Here is a 20,289-nt window from a genome sequence, read left to right on the forward strand (position 1 = left end):
GTAGCTGGAACTACAGGCGTGTGCTACCATGCCCAGCTAATTTTTGATTTATTGTAGAGGTGAGGTCTCACCAAGTTGCCAAGGCAGGTCACAAACCCGCGGGCTTAGGCAATCCACTCACCTCAGCCTCCCAAAGCGCGGGATTACAGACTGAGCCACCGAGCCCAGTTAAGTTTTTGATTTATTGTAGAGATGAGGTTTCACCATGTTACTCAGGCTGGTCTCCAACCTGTGGGCTCACCTCAGCCTCCCAAAGTGCTGGGATGACAGGTGTGAGCCATGGCACCTGACGAACATGTCCTTTCCTTTTTTTTTTCTTTGAGGTGGTCTCACTTGGTATCCCAGGCTGGAGGGCAGTGGCATGCTCCCGGCCACCACAGCCTCGACCTGTGGGGCTCAGGCGATCCTTCTGCCTTAGCCTTCCAAGTAGCTGGAATCACAAGCATGTGCCACCATGCCTGGTTAATTTTTTGATTTATTGTAGAGATGAGGTCTCGACATGTTACTCAGGCTGGTCTCGAACCTCAGCCTCCCAAAGTGCTGGGATGACAGGTGTGAGCCACCGCATCTGATGAACATGTTCTTTTTGCCTAAGATCTTAGGTGCTCCAAGTTTGAACATCCTAAAACTAATTCCTGTAGTGCTCTCCTAGCTGTGCTGAACTCCAGCCTCTACCAGATCCTTCATGGGGCTATTTCAGATGAATTGAGGATGGCACACTCTCGGCTCCATCCTTGTCTCATCTCCTTGCATTGAGGGGTCACCCCAAGACTTCAGGACGTCCTTGTTGGGCCCAGCAACATACCCCCTGTCCTCCACTGTCCCCTGCCCCGTGTTACATACCAATGTCACTGCAGTATAAAGAAGACCTTCCTCTTTCTGCCGGAGTGGTGTAACCCAGCTGGTTATTGACAATCAAATGGATACTCCCCCCAATTCTGAAATGTGGGAGGTTGGAGAGCGTGAATGTTTCAGGAACAATCCCTTGACCACAGAAAGAAGCATCCCCATGAACCTAAATCACAGGGGGAAAAAGAAAAGGAACATGTAGACTTAAGAACTTTAGGTTTTCAGACTGGAATAAGTTGTTTTAAAATGCTACCAGGAATGAAAGCAACCACACTCTCACTACCCCACTGCTGTCCTAAAAATGCGAGAATAAGACTTCCTAGAATGGTTAGACTGATCTTAAAAGCAGCTTTCAAAGATGCTCTATCGGGCTGAGTGCGGTGGCTCACACCTGTAATCCCAGTATCTAGGAGGCTGAGCCCAGTTCAAGATCAGCCTGGGCAATACAGCCAGACCTCATCTCTAATTACATAACATCAATTTTTTTTTTTTTGAGGAAGTAGGAATTTTGTTAGAGGATGGAAAAGCTCCCAGTAGTGGGAGGGGTCCCGAAAGGGTTGTCCAACATCAATTTTTGTTTTAAAAAAAAGATGCTCAGCCGGGCTCGGTGGCTCAGCCTGTAATCCCATGCCTTTGGGAGGCTGAGGTGAGTGGATTGCCTGAGCCCGCGGGTTCAAGACCCGCCTGGGCAACGAGACCTCATCGCTACAATAAATCCAAAAAAAATCAGCCGGGCGTGGTAGCACATGCCTGTAACTCCAGCTACTCGGAAGGCTGAGGCAGAAGGATCGCCGGAGCCCAGCAGGTGAGGCTGCGGTGGCCGGGAGTGACCACTGCACTCCAGTCTGGGCGACCGAGTGAGACTCCAACTCAAAAAAGAAAAAAAAAAGATGCTCAATAAGTCTTTTCCTTTGGCAGCTGCCATCAGGTGACCCATTTCGCCTGCCCATGTCACCACCAGTGCTCATCACATATGACATGAGCAAATATTCAGGTACAGAGAGTCACAGCTATTGGAGGCTCAAAGAGGAAACAGCTCTAGGAAACCTGGCATGCAAACAGCCCGCAAGACAACAGGGAGAGGGCGCAGTGCTGACACACCTCCCTTGCCAGAGCCTGTGGGCAGTTCCCGTCACCTAATCCTCGGTGCCATTTGGACATAAAGCAGAGTGAAGGGACGTCAGAGCCTAGGAAGTAGGGGGAAAACAAGTTACACGTACGTGGAAAGAGCGCTTGAGGAAAAACCAAAATGTTAAATTATTTTAAATGTTTTTTAAAATTTTATTTCATTTACTTATTTTCAGTTGGAGTCTCACTCTGTCGCCCCGGTTGGAATGCAGTGGCACAATCACAGTTCACCTCAGCCTCCACCTCCCAGACTCAGGCAATCCTTTTGCCTCAGCCTCCCAAGTACCTGGTATAATAAGCACGCACCATCACGCCTGGCTAATTTTCTGATTTTACAAAATATTATTATGAGAGAATAATATATCTACAATGTGCAATCCTTCTAGAACATTGGAAGTCACGAGATTACAGTATCATCCCAAAACCTGGTAGACAAAGTGGTAGGGAAGGGGAAATTATTTTTTAAGTTTAAAGCAAATAATGAGAGAATTGTAGACATTAGAAGAGGTTGAGGCTACAGTGAGCAGCGAGAGCCACTGCACTCCAGTCTAGGTGACAGAGTGAGACCCCGACTAAAAAGATAAAAATAAAGGGCTACTATCAACAGGTGAGGTGGCTCACGTCTATAATCCTAGCACTTTGGGAGGTAGAGGCAAGAGGATTGCCTGAACTCAGGGGTTTGAGACCAGCCTGAGCAACGCAGGGAGACCTCGTTTCTACAGTAAATCAAAAAATTAGCCAGGCTGAGGCAGAAGGATCACCTGAGCCCAGCAGGTCGAGGCTTCAAAAGTCTTAAGATCAGCCAATATAAGGCAGATGAGAATGATTGAAATAGTTTGGAGTATTATGAATTAAATGAAAAGTAGAGAGAATGTCTGGCTAATGATTTGATGATTTCTATTTAGAAATTCTATATCATGGAATATATATAGGCGTGAGCCACCATATATATATGTTGCCCGGGCTGGTCTCAAACCCCTGGGCTCAAGCAATCCTCTCGTCCCTGCCTCCCAAAGTACTGGGATTACAGGCGTGAGCCACCGCGCCCAGCTGCCATGAATTTTTAAAACAAGTGCAGAATATCCTTTCCCCAGAAGGTCACCTCAGTTTCATCTTGAACGTCTGCAATCTCTGCTCAGCTCTACCAACCCACGCATTCTTTCTCCCCAGTTTTCCCACCTCTGACCTCCCTTCCTGGACCTCCAGCTACCTGTAAGCAAATGACTCTGTCCCCAGGCTGCGCTGAGCTTTCTGGAGAGTAGTCCCCGTCTTGTCGTGACTGCTGCCTGCCACGAGTTTTCCCGACAGCCACAGGGTTGACAGCTTCCAGGTGCGAGGGATTAGGCAGCATTGTCACGTGGAGGGGGTGGTGCGCCCCAAAGTCCAGGTCCACGGAGGAGGTCAGGTGAGACAGAACATCTCCAGTGGCTGCAAAATTCTCTGGAAATTCACTCAAGCCTCGCATTTTGCGAAACATCAGCTATTAGGAAAATGCAGACGAGGAAAGAAATGTCTTTTATCACAAGGGAGACCAGGGAAAAGGGGGCGGCAATCCACTCACCTCAGCCTCCCAAGGCGCGGGATTACAGGCTGAGCCACTAAGCCCGGCAGGCACAGACTTCTAACTGTTGGATTGTTGAGAACTACTTGGAAATCCTCAGAATCAAATGAAGTGCCAACATATTAAGAGGAGTCTAACATGTGACAAGTAGCAAGGAATCCCTATCTAGCAATAAGTACAACTTTTATTTTATTTATTTATTTATTTATTTTATTTTTAATTTTTTTTTTTGAGTTGTAGTCTCACTCTGTCACCCAGACTGGAGTGCATTGGCCGCTCCCGGCCACCACAGCCTCGACCTGCTGGGCTCCGGCGATCCTTCCGCCTCAGCCTTCCGAGTAGCTGGAACTACAGGCGCACACTACCACACCCGGCTCATTTTGATTTATTATAGAGATGAGGTCTTGCTGCCCAGGTGGGTCTCGAACCCGCAGGCTCAGGCAATCCACTCACCTCAGCCTCCCAAAGGCGCGGGATTATAGGCTGAGCCACCAAGCCCGGCTAAGTACAACTTTTAAAAAATATTTCTTTTAGTTGGGTGCAGTGGCTCACACCTATAATCCCAGTATTTTGGGAGGCCGAAGCGGGAAGATTGTTTGAGCCCAGGAGTTCGACACCAGCCCAGGCAACTTGGCAAGACCTTGTCTCCACAATAAACCAAAGTTAGCTGGGCGTGGTGGTGTGCACCAGCTCCAGCTACTCGGAAGGCTGAGGCAGAAGGATCGCCTGAGTCCAGCAGGTCGAGGCTGCGATAGCCATGAGCGTGCCCCTGCACTCCAGTCTGGGTGACAGAGTGAAACTCCAACTAAAAAAAAAAATGTATTTTAAAAGAGGAAGGGTCTTGTGATGTTGCCCAAGCTGGTGTTGAACTCCTGGGCTCAAGCAATACTCTTGCCTCAGTGTCCCAAAGTTCTGAGATTACAGGCATGAGCCACCATGTCAGGGTCTATCTTTTTAAAAATATATCTGTTAGAATATATTTTCCAAAAAGAAATTGGTGTTAATTTCATTAAAGTTAGAGAAGAAAATAACAAAATAGGATGTAATTCCATCTTGACAAGGATGACACATACTGCTTAGCTCAGACTTACAGAATTATGCTGGCCAGTTCTCAAAACATTTCTCTGCAAATGTTCTCAGCTTTATTTTCAGTCTTCTATGAGACAGGTGTTATCACCCATTTTGAAAACAAAGAGAAGTTAAATAAATGGTTAAAAGTTCCCAGCTAGTAAGTAACAAAGCTGGGTCTCAAACCAAGGTATTTGCCAAAAACACCAAGTTATTCTTTTTTTTTTTTTTTTGAGTTAGAGTCTCATTCCGTTGCCCAGGCTGGAGTGCAGTGGCACACTCAAGGCCACCCCAGCATCAACCTGCTGGGCTCCTGCGATCCTTCCGCCTCAGTCATCCAAGTAGCCAGAATTATAGGTGTGTGCTACCACACATGGCTAAGTTTTGATATGCAGAGTCTTGGCAGAGATTTTGCCAAGTTTCCCGGGCTGGTCTTGAACCCACAGGCTCAGGCAATCCACTCGCCTCAGCCTCCCAAAGTGCTGGGATTACAGGCCGAAGTTATTCTAAATTCTCCAAATTCTTTGAACGACCCAAAAGCTTTGCTAGCTTGAAACTTCTTCTTCTGGACTTATCTGCAAACATGAACACACGTACTCACACAGTGTAGGTGCACACGCGCGTCTCGCAAATGTGATCATTCATAATCCATTCTCTTCTCTTCTTTCCTTTTGTTTTAAGAGATGGAGTCTCACTATGTTGACCAGGCTGTTCTTCAGATCCTGGCCTCAAGGGATCATCCTGCCTCAGCCTCCTGAGTAGCCGGGATTACAGGCACACACCAGTGTACCCAGCCATAATCATTTCTGCATCCTGGAGTCATTTTTGGGTCGGGGAGATCTTAGGAATGCAGTTTTGCCAAGAATTCCTGTGTGTATTCAAGCACTTGCCCCATTGACCAATCCCTTCAAGCTGTCACAGCGCACCTTGTCTAAGTTACTTGTCTCTTAAAAACTGAGTATTGATTTTTCATCAGCACCCTTATTTTATACTATACTAGATTTTTGGCAAACTGATTTACTCAAATTCTTTGAAGCCTAATTAAGTAGATATGAACAGAAAAAAAAAAGCTGAGTATTGGCAAGGCACAGTGGCTCACGCCTATAATCCTAGCACTTTGGGAGGCCAAATGAGAGGATTGCTGGAGCCCACATCTCTACAATAAATCAAAAAATTAGCTGGACATGGTGGTGTGTGCCTGTAGTTCCATCTACTTGGAAGGCTGAGGTGGAAGGATCACCTGAACCCAGCAGCTCGAGGCTGCAGTGGCCGTGAGCGTGTCATTGCATTCCAGCCTGGGCAACAGAGTGAGACTCCAACTCAAAAAAAAAAGCTGAGTATCAATCTCTTAATATTGGAAAAACTAATGCATGAGAAATCGTGGTAAAGCTGAGCTCTGAGAAACAACACCATGTGTATTTTCTTTTTAAAAATTTTGTTTTAATTAAAAACAATTTTTTTTAGACAGGCATGGTAGCGCACACCTGTAATCCCAGCACTTTGGGAGGTGGAGGCGAGAGGATTGTCGGAGCCCATGGGTTTGAGACCAGCCTAGGCAATACGGTGAGACCTCGTCTTTACAATAAATCAAAAATTAGCCAGGTGTGGTAGTGCAGGCCTATAGTACCAGTTACTTGGAAGGCTGAGGCAGAAGGATTGCCTGAGCCCAGCAGATCAAGGTTGTGGTGGCCACGAGCATGACACTGCACTCCAGCCTGAGATACAGAATGAGACTCTAACTAAAAAAAAAAAAAATTTTTTTTTTTTAAATTTTCTTTAGAGATAAGGTCTCACTATGTTGCCCAGGGTAGTCAATCCTCCTGCCTCGGCCTCCCAAAGCGCTAGGATTATAGGTGTGAGCCCCCGTGCCCAGCCTGCACATGTATTTCCTAACAGACTAATGGCTAATGCACCCTTCTGTGAGCTCTGCTCACCCATCTAACTTCAGCACGCCCTTTACCATTTATAATTATTTTAAATCTCCTGGCCTAGAACAATAGCGAGGTTTATCCATGTATCATGGTCGCAATCTCATTAAACATCAGGTCTCTCTGATATTCCCTGACATAAACATCTTCATCCTGATGCTCAAGTCTTTTGAGAGATTTACAAAGCAGCTGAGTTGGGCTGCACAGGAATACCAAGATCCAGTTACTTACAACACCACTCCCTTGGGTGGTTTAGTATGATCTATTAACTCTAAACTCTGCAAATAAATAGGTCCATGTCATCTTGGGAGGTAAAACTGTATGTGATTGCATAGATCTTTGTGTTTATCTGAACAATTTGTATTAAATAAGCCAAGCATACTTCAAAAAGCAGAATTTGGTCCTTTTGTAGTTCATAAGTGTGGTGATTGGGTATTGACGCATGTGTGTAAGTTAGGCCACCCTCAAACCTTGTTACAATGTTGGCACATTACCTGTCTGGCAATTAAAAAAAAGAAAAATAGAATTTATTTACTTACATCATCCTTGAGGCAACAAACTAAACTTTACCTTAAGAGAAAAAATAATCCACATAAGAATATATAGAAAATTGGCTGGGCTCTGGGTCAGTCTGTAATCCCAGCACTTTGGGAGGCCAAGGCGAAAGGATTGCCTGAGCCTATGGGTTCAAGACCAGCCCAAGCAACTTGGCGAGACCTCATCTCTACAAAAACAAAAAATTAGCCAAGCACGGTAGTGCATGCCTGTAGTTCCAGCTACTTGGAAGGCTGAGGCGGAAGGATCGCCAGAGCTCAGCAGGTCATCGCTGAAGTGGCTGTGAGTGTGCAACTGCATTCCTGCCTGGGCGACGCAGTGAGACTCCAACTCAAAAAAAAAAAAAAAAGAATATATAGAAAATCATAGGCTGGGCACAGTGTCTCAAATCTATAATCCCAACACTTTTAGAGGCTGAGGCAGGAGGATCACTTGAGGCCAGGAGTTCAAGACCAGGCTTAGCAACATAGTGAGACCCCATCTCTACAAAAGAAAATTTAAATTAGCTGGGTATGGTGATGTGTGCCTGTAGACGTAGCTTCTCCAGAGACTGAGGTGGGAGGATCACTTGAACCCAGGAGTTCATGGCTATAGGAGCTATGATCATGCCACTGCACTCCAGTGTGGGTGACAGAATGAGACCTGATCTCTAAAAAAAAAAAAATGAGCGATTCAAGACCAGACTGAGCAACATGGCAAGATCTCATCTCTACAATAAATAAAAACAAAAAACTAGCCAGGCATGATGGTGCATGCCTGTGGTTCCAGCTTGGAAGGCTGAAGCGGAAGGATCACCTGAGCCCAGTAGGTTGAGACTGCTGTGGCCATGAACATGCCACTGCACTCCAGCCTGGGCAGCAGAGTGAGACTCCGACTCAAAAATAAAAAATAAAAAAGAGTGACAGAAAGAAAGAAAGAATACATGGAAATCAACCTGACCAGGCTCCGTGGCTCAGTCTGAGCCGAGTGGCTGAGGCGAGTGGATTGCCTGAGCCTGCGGGTTCAAAACCAACCCGGGCAACTTGGCAAAACCTCATCTCTACAATAAATGAAGAAAAAAAAAATTAGCCGGGCATGGTAATGTGCGCCTGTAGTTCCAGCTACTTGGAAGGCTTAGGCGGAAGGATTGCCGGAGTCCAGCATGTCAATGCTGGGATAGCTGTGAGCCTGCGTGCCACCGCACCCCAGCCTGGGCAACAGAGTGAGACTTCAACTCAAAAAAAAAAAAAGAAAATCAATCTAACTGGTTAGGCACAGTGTCTCATGCCTGTAATCCTAGCACTTTGGGAGGCCGAGGCAGGAGGACTGCTTGAGCCCAGGAGTTTGAGACCAGCCTGGGCAACACAGTGAAACCTTTTTCTCTACGTAAGAAAAGAAAAGAAAAAAGAAAGAAAATCAACCTAACTGCCAGTTCTATCAATTAACTAAGCTACCTCTCCTGGGCTCACTGCTCATAAGCTTAGCTGGCTTTCTAGAAGGAATGACCACCATTAGCTTTCTTCTGCTACAGTCAACTGCACAGCGCCGGTGGGAAACACCGTGACCTTACCTCTGGAGGGAACTGCAAAAGGCCCGTCAGTAAGTTCAGCCTCCCTCGGTGGGGCATCCCGATGATGACGTCGGTGATCCCACCATAGGCTGACATCTTCAGCAGCTCATGGAAAAAGCCCATCATGCTTTCAGCGCCTTCACCCCCGTATCGCTTGACCGTGGCAAACTTGGTGGCCAAAAAGTGGTCAAACGCCTGTGGAATATCACGTCGGACACATGAGCGGTGGCAGATGGCCAGCGGCCCAGGTGGCAGGCAGACAAGTCTACGTGTGTGGTGAGAAGTCCCCACGCCATCCAAGTGGCCACAGCAGGACCCCTTCACTATGTATCCCAGAGGGACAGAAGGAACACAGGATCCAGCAGGAAGGCTCTGCTAAGGACGCTAGACAGCAGAACGGGCTGCAAGGGAATAACCTGAGTGGCAGAATAACTTGTCCCCAGGGAACCCCTGAGAACGTATGATATTCTAGACCAGGAACCAAGCCTCAGATTCCTGCTGCCTCTCCCAGCATTGTATGTCTCTGACATACCAGCGAGTTCCGTTTCCATAGTGTGTTCATAAGTCCAATTTGATCGTTTAAGTCCAACGAAGTTAGCATTAGTGCCCAACTAACACATGGTAGTATGTGCCAGCTCCATGATCACTTTTTTTTTTGGAGTTGGAGTCTCATGCTGTTGCCCAGGCTGGAGGGCAGTGGCATGCTCATAGACACTGCAGCCTCGACCTGCTGGGCTCAGGAGATTCTTCTGCCTCAGCCTCCTGAGTAGATGGAACTAGAGGTGTGTGCCATCATGCCCAGCTAATTTTTTGATTTTGTGTAAAGACAAGGTCTTGCCAAGTTGCCCAGACTGGTCTGGAACCCCTGGGCTCAGGTAATCCTCTAGCCTCCACCTCCCAGGGTGCTGGGATTACAGGCGTGAGCCATCTGTCACCACTGCTTTTGTGTTTGCTTCCAGACATCCTGGGTTTGAAACAAAGATACTGTACTACTGTATTCTATACAGGACTGTGTAGGACACAAAAGCACAGCCACTTATAGAGGATGCATGCATGTGACAATGTACATCAGGCATGTGAACTAATTTATGTGATCGGACGTGCAAATGCACATTCATATCTTTGAAAGTTCACAACTTGAAGGTTTGTATGTTAGGGGGCTTACTGTACCTCTGTTTTCACAGAGGGCTGTACAGTATTATTTAATCAAGACTGCAAACTATCCAACTACCCAAACTATTGGGAAGTGGCTTCTTGTTATCTCGACATGCCTGAGTCCTGATCACAGCCCTGTGATCTTGTTCCCTTCGTTTGTACCGAGAGTCTCTTCCATGTATAGTCTTTTGATCACTTCAAGTAATAAAAGAGAAGTAAGATCTTAAGGATCTTGTCATCTTTTATAGAGTGAGTAGACACATATATAAGAAGTATTTTGAAGCCAGTCGTGGTGGATCATGCCTGTAATCTCAGCACTTTGGGAAGTAAAGAGAATTGTCAAAATCCATGAGCTTGAGACCAACCTGGGCAATGTGGCGAGACTTCGTCTCTTTAATAAATCAAAAAAAAATTAGCCATGTATGGTGGTGCACACCTGTGGTTCCAGCTACTTGGAAGGCTGAGGCAGAAGGATAGCCTGAGCCCAGCAGGTCGAGGCTGCAGTGGTCGTGAATGTGCACCATGAGTGTCTAGCCTGGGTGATGGAATGAGACTCCTACTCAAAAAATAATAATAATAAACAAACAAAAAAAGAAGTATTTTGACTCTGAGGAAAACCAATAGCATGAATGCTTGGCGAGTTATTTTTTTCTACTTAGAATAACGTGGTGTATGTTATATTGTCTGTTGTGTTTTTTTGTTTTGTTTTGTTTTGTTTTTAAGTTGGAGTTTCACTCTGTTGCTCAGGCTGGAGGGCAGTGGCAGTTTATGGCCACCACAGCCTCAGTCTGCTGGGTTCAGGTGATCCTTCTGCCTCAGGCTTCCAAATAGCTGGAACTACAGGCATGCACCACCACACCCAGCTAATTTTTCGATGTAGAGATGAGGTCTCGCCAAATTGCCTGGGCTGGTCTCAAACCTGTGAGCTCAGGCAATCCTCTCAGCTCGGCCTCCCAAAGTGCTGGGATTATAGGCATGAGCCACTGCGCCTGTCCTGTCTGTTGTGTTTAAGCAATAGGGAAAGAAGGGAGCAAGGTGGTTTCGTTCTCTCTCTTTATTTTTATTTTATTTTATTGATTGAGTCGGTATTTCACTCTGTCACCCAGGCTGCAGTGCAATGGCATGATCACAGCTCTTTGCAGCCTCAGCCTTCTGGGCTCAGGCCATCCTCCTGCCTCAGTCTCCCAGGTAGCTGGCATTACAGGCATGCACCACCACACCCGGCTAACTTTATATTTTTTTGTAAAGACGAGGTCTCACTATGCTGCCTTAGCTTCTCTCTTTAAGAGTCACATATCACCGGGCTTGGTGGCTCAGCCTGTAATCCCGCGTTTTGGGAGGCCGAGGTGAGTGAATTGCCTGAGCCTGCGGGTTCGAGACCCGCCTGGACAACTTGGCGAAACCTCATCTCTACAGTAAATTAAAAAATCAGCCGGGTGTGGTAGCGCGTACCTGTAATTCCGACTACTCGGAAGGCTCAGGCGGAAGGATCACCGGAGCCCAGCGGGTCGAGGCTGTGGTGGCCAGGAGCGGCCACTGCACTCCAGCCTGGGAGACAGAGTGAGACCCCAACTCAAAAAAAAAAAAAAGTCACATATCTTTGTGGGAAATGAACTGACCCATGCCACTGATATTAGATGCTACTTTTTACCTGAGATTCTAGCATTAGTTTTGACAGATGTTTTTGCTCTTCTGTGGTAAATGTCTCCTTTTTCAGTTCCTCAAACCGCTTGGCAAACCAGTCTTTCTCCTCCTGGCTCTGAAGTTGGGAAGTTTCTATGGAGATCTGCCCACAGTAGATTTGGTTGAGATAGGCTAACACTTCCTCAAGCGAGGCCTCCTCTTTCCCCATGTCCAATAATCCTATGAAACGGAATCAAAGGGGTCATTTCGAAAAATGATCAACCATGTAGCAGAAGAATTCTGGAACGTTCCAAGATAATTACTTCAATTCAGATCACTTCGGTCTTAATAACTTGGGTCATTATTAATGCCTGTCTGGAATTTTTCTCTTTTTTTGAGTCGGAGTCTCACTCTGTCACCCAGGCTGGAGTGCCTGGAACCACAGGCGTGTGCCATCACACCTGGCTAACTTTTTGTGATTTATTGTAGAGACGAGGTCTCGCCAAGTTGTTCAGGCTGATCTCGAACCCGTGGGCTCAGGCAATCCTCTCCCTCTGCCTCCCAAAGCTCTGGGATTACAGGTGTGAGCCACTGTGCTTGGCTATCTAGAGTTTTTCTAAAGTTAAAACCAAAAATATGGACAAAGATCAAGAAGTAGTAAAACCAGAAGAGGGGAAAAAAAATACTTTCTTCACAAGAACAGATGCCTGTTGCTTTATGCTGCGTTTTGATTTAAACTAACACTTGAAACCTACCTTTCATGTGTTTTTTTTTTTCTTGAGTTGGAGTCTCACGCTGTTGCCCAGACTGGAGTGCAGTGGCCGCTCCCAGCCACCGCAGCCTCGACCTGCTGGGCTCTGGCGATCCTTCCGCCTCAGCCTTCCAAGTAGCCGGAATTACAGGCATGCGCTACCACGCCCGGCTGATTTTTTGATTTATTGTAGAGATGAGGTCTCGCTGCCCAGGCGGGTCTCGAACCCGCCGGCTCAGGCAATCCACTCACCTCAGCCTCCCAAAGGCGCGGGATTACAGGCTGAGCCACCGAGCCCGGCTTTTTTTTTTTTTTTTTTTTGCGATGGGATCTTACTATGTTTCCAGGCTGGAGTACAGTGGCAAGATTATGACTCACAGCACTCTTGACCTCCCGAGCTCAGATGATCCTTCCACCTCAGACCCACAAGTAGCTGGAACTACAGGTGCGCGCCACCACACAGCTAATATTTTTATTTTTTTGTAGAGACAAGTTCTCACCATGTTGCCTAGTGTGTCATGTGCTTTACAGCTATAAATCATATGTCCTATCTTTACCTGAAATATCTGCTAAAACACTCAAGTCTTAACAAAGCAATATCTATTAGTGAAGAACTGCCTTATTTGTTTATTTAGGAGAGAGTGTCACTGCATTGCCCAGGTTGATCTTGAACTTCTAGCCTCAAGTACCTCCCAAAACACTGGGATTACATGCAGGGGCCACCATGCCTAGCCAACATTTGTAGTCTTAATGTGACTACAAATATAGTTAATATTAATAACGATGCAACTTTTTTTTTGAATTGGAGTCTCACTTCGTCATCCAGACTGGAGTGCAGTGGCACGCTCATGGCTACCCCAGCGTCAACCAGCTAGGCTCCGGCAATCCTTCCGCCTCAGTCTTCCAAGCAGTTGGAACCACAGGCATGCGCTATCACGTCCAACTAATTTTTTTTCTTTTGTAGAGACGGGGTCTCACCACGTTGCCCAGGCTGGTCTTAAACCCATGGGCTCAGGCAATCCTCTCGCCTTGGCCTCCCAAAGTGCTGGGATGACAGGCTGAGCCACTGAGCCAGGCCAACGATGCAATGTTTTAAGGTAGAAGGAAATCTCCTGGCATCTCCGGCCCATAGAGGGAAGGCCTGCACATGTCATTATCTCTGCATCCAATCGGATGCCAGTTACTTGCCTGAGTTTAGCACACTGGTTTTCCAAACCAACGTTTCCTTTAAGCTTGCTTACAACAAACTTCATTTATTTTACTTTTGTATTAAACATTTAGCATATTGGTCTTTTGGGGGGAACCAGGTGATCGCCACGGTAGTAACAGCTGAGCCATTCTCGCCTCAAAGTTTCCCCACCATTAAGCGGGTCGCTTTCCCGCCACTTCAGAGGCCAGGAGCAATCCCTTCTCAGAAGCACGCAGGCTCCCTGGGTATAGCGACGAAAGGTTTATCCACTCTGTTCACTTTGTCATCATGTATCATGTTAATCTCAAGATCTGGTTTTGCTTTGTTTTTTAGCCTTAAAGTTTTTAGGGGCTGGCTATGTTCAATGCTTTCCTGGACTTCTGTCCTCTTTTTTAAAAAATTAATTATTTACTTTTTTGTTTTATTAGTCAAAGTTTCACTCCTGTCACCCAGACAGGAGTGCAGTGGCACGATCACAGCTTACTGCAGCCTCAACTACCTGGGCTCAGGGGATCCTTCTGCCTCAGCCTCCAGAGTGGCTGGGATTACAGACGTGGGCCACCTCGTCTGGCTAATTTTTAAAAACATTTTTTGTAGAGACAAGGTCTTGCTGTGTTACCCAGGATGGTCTTGAACTCCTGGGATCAAACGATCCTCCCACCTTGGCCTCCCAAAATTCTAGGATTAGAGGCATAGGCCAACACGCAGACCTTCGGCCCTCTTAATTTGTTCTTGGCCATTGTCTTCCATTCCTGCATGCAGCTTCACAAGCTCCAGGTGACGCCATCTGCCACAATCCACTTCAGATCTCTGATACTGATGGATCATTCAACTTATACAAAGCGCTTGCCATGCTACAGAGCTGTCTGCCTGCTTGGTAATCTGTAAAGCAGGGGCAATCGAGGCACTGAGGGGGTAGTCGTGAAGACTAAGCGAGGTCAGACACAACCCAAATGTCCGTCCAGGGATGAAAGGATAAGCAAAGCATGGTATAGACGTACAATGGAATATTATTCAGCCACGTAAAGGAAGGAAGTATGGATTCGTGCTACAGAGTGGACAAATCTTGAAAGCAGTGTGCTAAGTCAAAGAAGCCAGGCCTAGAAGGCCACATATTGTACGACTCTGCTTATATAAAATGTACAGAAAAGGCAGATCCAGAGAGACAGAAGAGATGAGGGGTTGCCAAGGACTGGGGGGAACGAAGGGTGGATGGGACTGTTTCATGGGTATGGGGTGCTGGAATAGACTGATGGCTGCATAACACTTAATGTACTAAATGTCATTGAATCATGTGTACACTTTAAAATGGTTAAAGTGGTAAATGGTAAGAGATGTGTATTTTACTACAATAAAAGCATTTTTAAAAACAGTTGAGGTGGGTACAGTGGTTCACGCCTATAATCCCAGCACTTTGGGAGACCAAGGTGAGAGGATTGCCTGAGTCCACAGGTTCGAGATCAACCTGGGCAACTTGGCGAGACCTCATCTCTACGATAAATCAAGAAAAATTAGCTGGGTGTGGTGGCACATGCCTGTAGTTCCAGCTACTTGGAAGGCTGAGGTGGAAGGATCGCCTGAGCCCAACAGGTCGAGGCTGCAGTGGTTGTGAGCATGCTACTGCACTCCAGCCCGGACAACAGAGTGAGACTCCAACTCAAAAAAAAAGAGAAGGGATTAAATGAGACGATGCAGACAAGTATATAGATCAAAAACTTGCTTTGGGATTCTCATTTTTTTTCTGTTATTTTTATTAACTACCTGCATTTCAAATACCCCGAATCTGGGCCTATAACAGAAGTGCTCTAAAGACACATAGTTACAGAGAAACATCAACAGTTTTCTTATCCAATAGGCAAGCTTGGAGACACCACTCCATGCAAGGGCTGTGTTGACCTTGAAAGTACAAACAGGACGATAAAGAGTACTCAAGGAAGATCAGAGCCTATGAGGGACAATTTATAAACAAATAATGACAACACAATGTCAGATAGACCAGTTGCTTTACCAGTAAGAAACATGTACTAGCCTGGCTCAGTGGCTCAGCCTGTAATCCCAGCATTTTGGGAGGCCAAGGGGAGTGAATTACCTGAGCCTGTGGGTTCAAGACCAGCCTGGGGAACTTGGCAAGCCCTCGTCTCTACAAGAAATCAAAAAATTAGACGGGTGTGATAGCATGCGCCTATAGTTTTGGCTACTTGGAAAGCCGAGATGGAAGGCTCGCTGGAGCCCAGAGGGTCAATGCTGGAGTGGCCATGAAGTAACTTCATGTTTTAGGCTAATGCTGGCTGGATGGTTTGAGACTATTTTAGAGTGGCTTTATTCTGATGTCAGGTTAAGTAATTTATTGGTTTGGGTATGTGATTTTTTTTTTAAGTTGAAGTCTAACACTATAGTCCAGGCTGAAGTGCAGTGGTTCAATCATGGCTCACCACAGACTTGACCTCTCGGACTCAGGGGATCCTTCTGCCTCAGCCTCCTGAGTGGCTGGGACCACAAGCGTGCACCAACACACTCGGTTAAGTTTTTAATTTTTTTGGTGAGATGAAGTCTCACTAGGTTGCCCAGGCTGGTCTCGAACTCCTAGGCTCAAGCAGTCCTCTCGCATCTGCCTCCCTAAGTGTTGAGATTACAGGTGTGAGCTGCTGCACCCATCCTCTGCTTTTATTGAGAGTTGCCCTGAGTACTATGAGTACACAAATGAGGGAATACTGCATTCTACCTCAGCAAGCTCTGGATTCTACCTCAGCAAGCTCTGCTTCACAGGGCAGGAATGCTTGGGAAATCCCTAGAAAAGAACAAGAGGCCAGCGTGATGGCATGTGCCTATAGTCCCAGCTACTTGGGAAGCTGAAGTGGGAAGACTGCTTGAGCCCGAGAGTTTGAGGCTGCCGATAAGTCTTGATCGTACCACTGCATTCCAGCCTGGGCAACAAAGTGAGGCCCCTGACTCAACTAAATAAAAAATAGGCCAGGCATGGTGGTTCATGTCCATAATCCCAGCACTTTGGGAGGTCCAGGTGAGATGATTGCCTAAGCCCGCAGGCTCAAGACCAGCCTGGGTAACTTGGCGAGACCTCATCTCTACAATAAATTACCAAAAAAAAAAAAAAAATATTAGCTGGGCATGGTGGTACGTGCCTGTAGTTCCAGCAACTTGGAAGGCTAAGACAGAAGGATTGCCTGAGCTCAGCAATCCTTCAGGCTGCAGTGACTGACAGTGTGCCATTACCCTCCAGCCTGGGTGACAGAGTAAGACTCCAACTTAAAATAAATAATCAAAAAATAAAAATATAGTGAAAAATAAAAAATAACATGAGGTAGGATCCCAAAATCATGATTGCTCATGCAGGCCCAACTTAATTTCTTTTTTTTTTTTTTTGAGTTAGAGTCTCACTCTGTCGCCCAGACTGGAGTGCAGTGGCCGCTTCCGGCCACCGCAGCCTCAACCTGCTGGGCTCTGGTGATCCTTCCACCTCAGCCTTCCAGGCCTATAGCCTGGAACTACAGGCATGTGCTACCATGCCCAGCTAATTTTTGATTTATTGTAGAGATGAGGTCTTGCCATGTTGCCCAGGCGGGTCTTGAACCCGTGGGCCCAGGCAATCCACTCACCTCGGCCTCCCAAAGTGCTGGGATTACAGGCTGAGCCACTGAGCCCGGCCTGCCCAACTTAATTTCTAAGTGCAGGCTTTGGAATGGGAACAGCCTTGGGTCATCACCCCTCCTCTGCTGCTGAGCAGCTATGAGTCACTTAAGTTCTCTGAGCCTCTGTTTCCCCATCTACAAAATAAAGATGATAATAACTACTTTGGAGAATGGTTGTGAAAATGAATTGACATACCTAAAGCATCTGGCACGTAACAGGAGTTCAACGTATTTTTGAACATAGAAGAACATTCTGGAACCTCAAGACTGATCCTTGGGCTGGGTGCCAAGGCTCACGCCTGTATTGTCAGCACTTTGGGAGGCTGAGGCGGGGGGGAGGGTTTAAGCTCAGGAGTTTGAGACCAGCCTGGGTGACACAGCAAGCCCTCGTCTCTATCCAAAAAAATCAAAAAATTAGCTGAGCGTTGATGGTGCACACGTGTAGTCCCAGCTACTTGGGAGGCTGAGGCAGGAGGATCGCTTAAGCTCAGGAGTCTGAGACCAGCCTGGGCAACATAGCAAGACCTTGTCTCTACAAAAAAAATTTAAAAATTAGCTGGGCTTGGTGGTATGCACCTGTAGTCCCAGCTAAGTGGGAGGCTGAGGCAGGAGGATTGCCCGAGCCCAGGAAGTCAAGACTGTGAGGAGCTGTGATTGTGCCCCTGCACTCCAGCCTGGGTCACTGAGTGAGACCCTAACTCAAAAAGAAATAATAAAATCTTATAGCTCACAGAGTAGGAAAAAAAGAAAAAGGAAAAAAAAAAAAAGACTGCTCCTCCCTGAGAGCACTTGAACTTGACCATGTCTCTCCTTGTCTCCTCACACCCGGGGAAGCCTCAGCTTCAGTGGACACACCAGTTCTTCATGGACAGAGGAAGGAGCCCCAGCGCATGGGCAGTTCTCTGATCCCCGGGCGGGTCGAGCCATACCTGCGGTGTGGAAGGGTCCCTGCAGCCTCTGCACCAGCGCTTGGATTTCAGGCACGCTCTCCAGCAGGGCTTGTCCGGTGAAGAGGGGATTGATCTTGGCAGCTTTATGCCCATGCTCGCAATACGCTGTCACCAACCTGGCCAGGCCATGATCAACTAGATCGGGGGAAATAAAACAATGCGAACAGTTTGGGAGACGCTCACAAACTGCAAAAATCAGCTTTTCAAAGAATTTTTAAATGCACTGCTCCCACTTACCACATCTGCCAGCAGTTTTCAGGATTAGAGACTATCAGAGTCTGACCAGGCGTGGTGGCTCATGCCTGCCATCCCAGCATTTTGGGAGGCTGAGGCAACAGGATTGCTTGAGTCCAGGAGTTCAAGACCAACCTGGGCAACACAGTGAGACACCATTTTTTTCCTTTTTTTTAATTTTTATTTTTTGTAGAGACAAGGTCTCACTGTGTTGCCTAAGCTGGTTTTGAACTCCTAGGCTCAAGCAATCCTCCCTCTTTGGCCTCCCAAAGGAGAGGATTTACAGCTGTGAGCCACTGCACCTGGCCCCTAGACTATTTTATACTGAGCCAGAAGCCACTTTTCTTCTCAATGAAAGCCATTCTAAACTTTGAAAAAAAAAGTCCCTCCTGCTGACCGGAACCACCATCTTCCAATAATTCGCCAAAATGATGAACACAAAGAGAAAGAGGAGGGTCATCTGGTTACATGTTCTCCATGCTGTTCAGAAAACATGGAGTTAGACCGGGCGTAGTGGCTCATGCCCGTCATCCCAGCATTTTGGGAGGCCAAGGTGAGAGGACTGCCTGAGCCCACGGGTTCGAGACCCACCTGGGCAACTTGGCGAGACCTCATCTCTACAATAAATCAAAAATTAGCCGGGCGTGGTAGCGCGCACCTGTAGTTCCAGCTCCTTGGAAGGCTGAGGCGGAAGGATCGCCGGAGCCCAGCAGGTCGAGGCTGCGGTGGCTGGGAGTGTGCCACTGCACTCCAGCCTGGGCGACAGAGTGAGACTCCAACTCAAAAAAGAAAGAAAAGAAAAGAAAACATGGAGTTGTTCCTTTGGCCACATACATGCGAATCTACAAGAAAGGTGATATTGCAGCCATCAAGGGAATGGGTGCTGTTCAGAAAGGAATGCCCCACGAATGTTTCCATGGCAAGACAGGAAGAGTCCATAATGTCACCCAGCATGCTGTTGGCATCATTGTTAACAAACAAGGGCAAGATTCTTGCCAAGAAAATTCATGTGCGTGTTGAGCATATGAAGCACTCGAAGAGTCGAGATAGCTTCTTGAAACGCATGAAGGAAAATGACCAGGAAAAGAAGGAAGCCAAGGAGAAAGGAACATGGGTTCAACTGAAGCGCCAGCCTGCCCCACACTTTGTGAAAACCATCGGAAAGGAGCCCCAGCTGCTGGAACCTATTCCCTATGAATTCAAGGCTTAATAGGGGTCAAAAATAAAAGATCTCTGGACCACAAAAAAAAAAAAAAAAAATCCCTCATGCCCACATTCAACTAACCCTCAACCTGTCGAGGTACTCCTACACAAACCCCTAAAGATCAGAAGGTCTGTTATTGAGAGCCCACATTTTTAGATTTTGTGTTTTCATTTTTACAACCCAAGGAAAACTGTTGTCATCGTATGAAACTTCGAGTTGGAGTCTCACTGTCACCCAGGCTAGAGTGTAGTGACACGCTCACGGCCATCACAGCCTTGACCTGCTGGGCTCAGGCAATCCTTCTGCCTCAGCCTTCCAAGTAGCTGGAACTACAGGCATGTGCCAGCATGCCTGGCTAATTTTTTTTTTTTTTTAATTTATTGTAGAGACGAGGTCTCGCCGAGTTGCCCAGGCTAGTCTTGAACCCATGGGTTCAGGCAATCCTCTCTCCCCTGCCTCCCAAAGTGCTGGGATTACAGGTGTGAGCTGCCACGCCGGCCATATTTTGAAACTTCTAATGTCCCTTTTGTAACAAGTGTTGCCATGGAATGATTCCAGATCATATGTGCTTGGGTCTGTATTCTAGGCACTGACAAAGTACATCTGTGTGCTTGTCACAGGCTTAGGGAGAAAGAAATAGGGGTGTGTAGAGCATAGATAGGGTGTGTTGGCACATACAGCAGCTGGGCGGGGCCATATGTCAAAGAGACTAATCAAACCACTCCAGTAAATGAACTGACTTCAGCCTGGAGGATACTCCTATAAACTTTGTTCAAGTTCTCAGTCACTGTTTTGTGAGTAGGAAACCTTTACACTTGTGGCCAAAATCCAGATAGACTAGATCTAAGGCTTGTCCTTTCTGGCCGTTCTCTCCATTTTTTTTTTTTTTTTTTTTTTG

At 46.8% G+C, this 20,289-nt stretch overlaps 1 protein-coding gene across 1 annotated transcript in view; it reads right to left on the minus strand.

Moving 5' to 3' along the window:
- The window catches only part of DHTKD1 (dehydrogenase E1 and transketolase domain containing 1), a 68,667-nt gene that overhangs the window by 33,792 nt on the left and 14,586 nt on the right, over positions 1-20,289 (minus strand). Inside the window, exons 2-6 of the mRNA XM_008064765.2 lie at positions 17,933-18,088; positions 11,445-11,656; positions 8,639-8,833; positions 3,188-3,457; positions 844-1,015 (exon numbers count right to left, since the gene is read on the minus strand). Coding sequence (XP_008062956.1) covers positions 844-1,015; positions 3,188-3,457; positions 8,639-8,833; positions 11,445-11,656; positions 17,933-18,088 — 1,005 coding nt within the window. The remainder of the gene's footprint in view (positions 1-843; positions 1,016-3,187; positions 3,458-8,638; positions 8,834-11,444; positions 11,657-17,932; positions 18,089-20,289) is intronic.

This window comes from Carlito syrichta, unplaced genomic scaffold, assembly GCF_000164805.1.
Source record: "Carlito syrichta isolate Samal-C Ts95f unplaced genomic scaffold, Tarsius_syrichta-2.0.1 Scaffold308004, whole genome shotgun sequence".
NCBI classification, from domain to species: domain Eukaryota; kingdom Metazoa; phylum Chordata; class Mammalia; order Primates; family Tarsiidae; genus Carlito; species Carlito syrichta.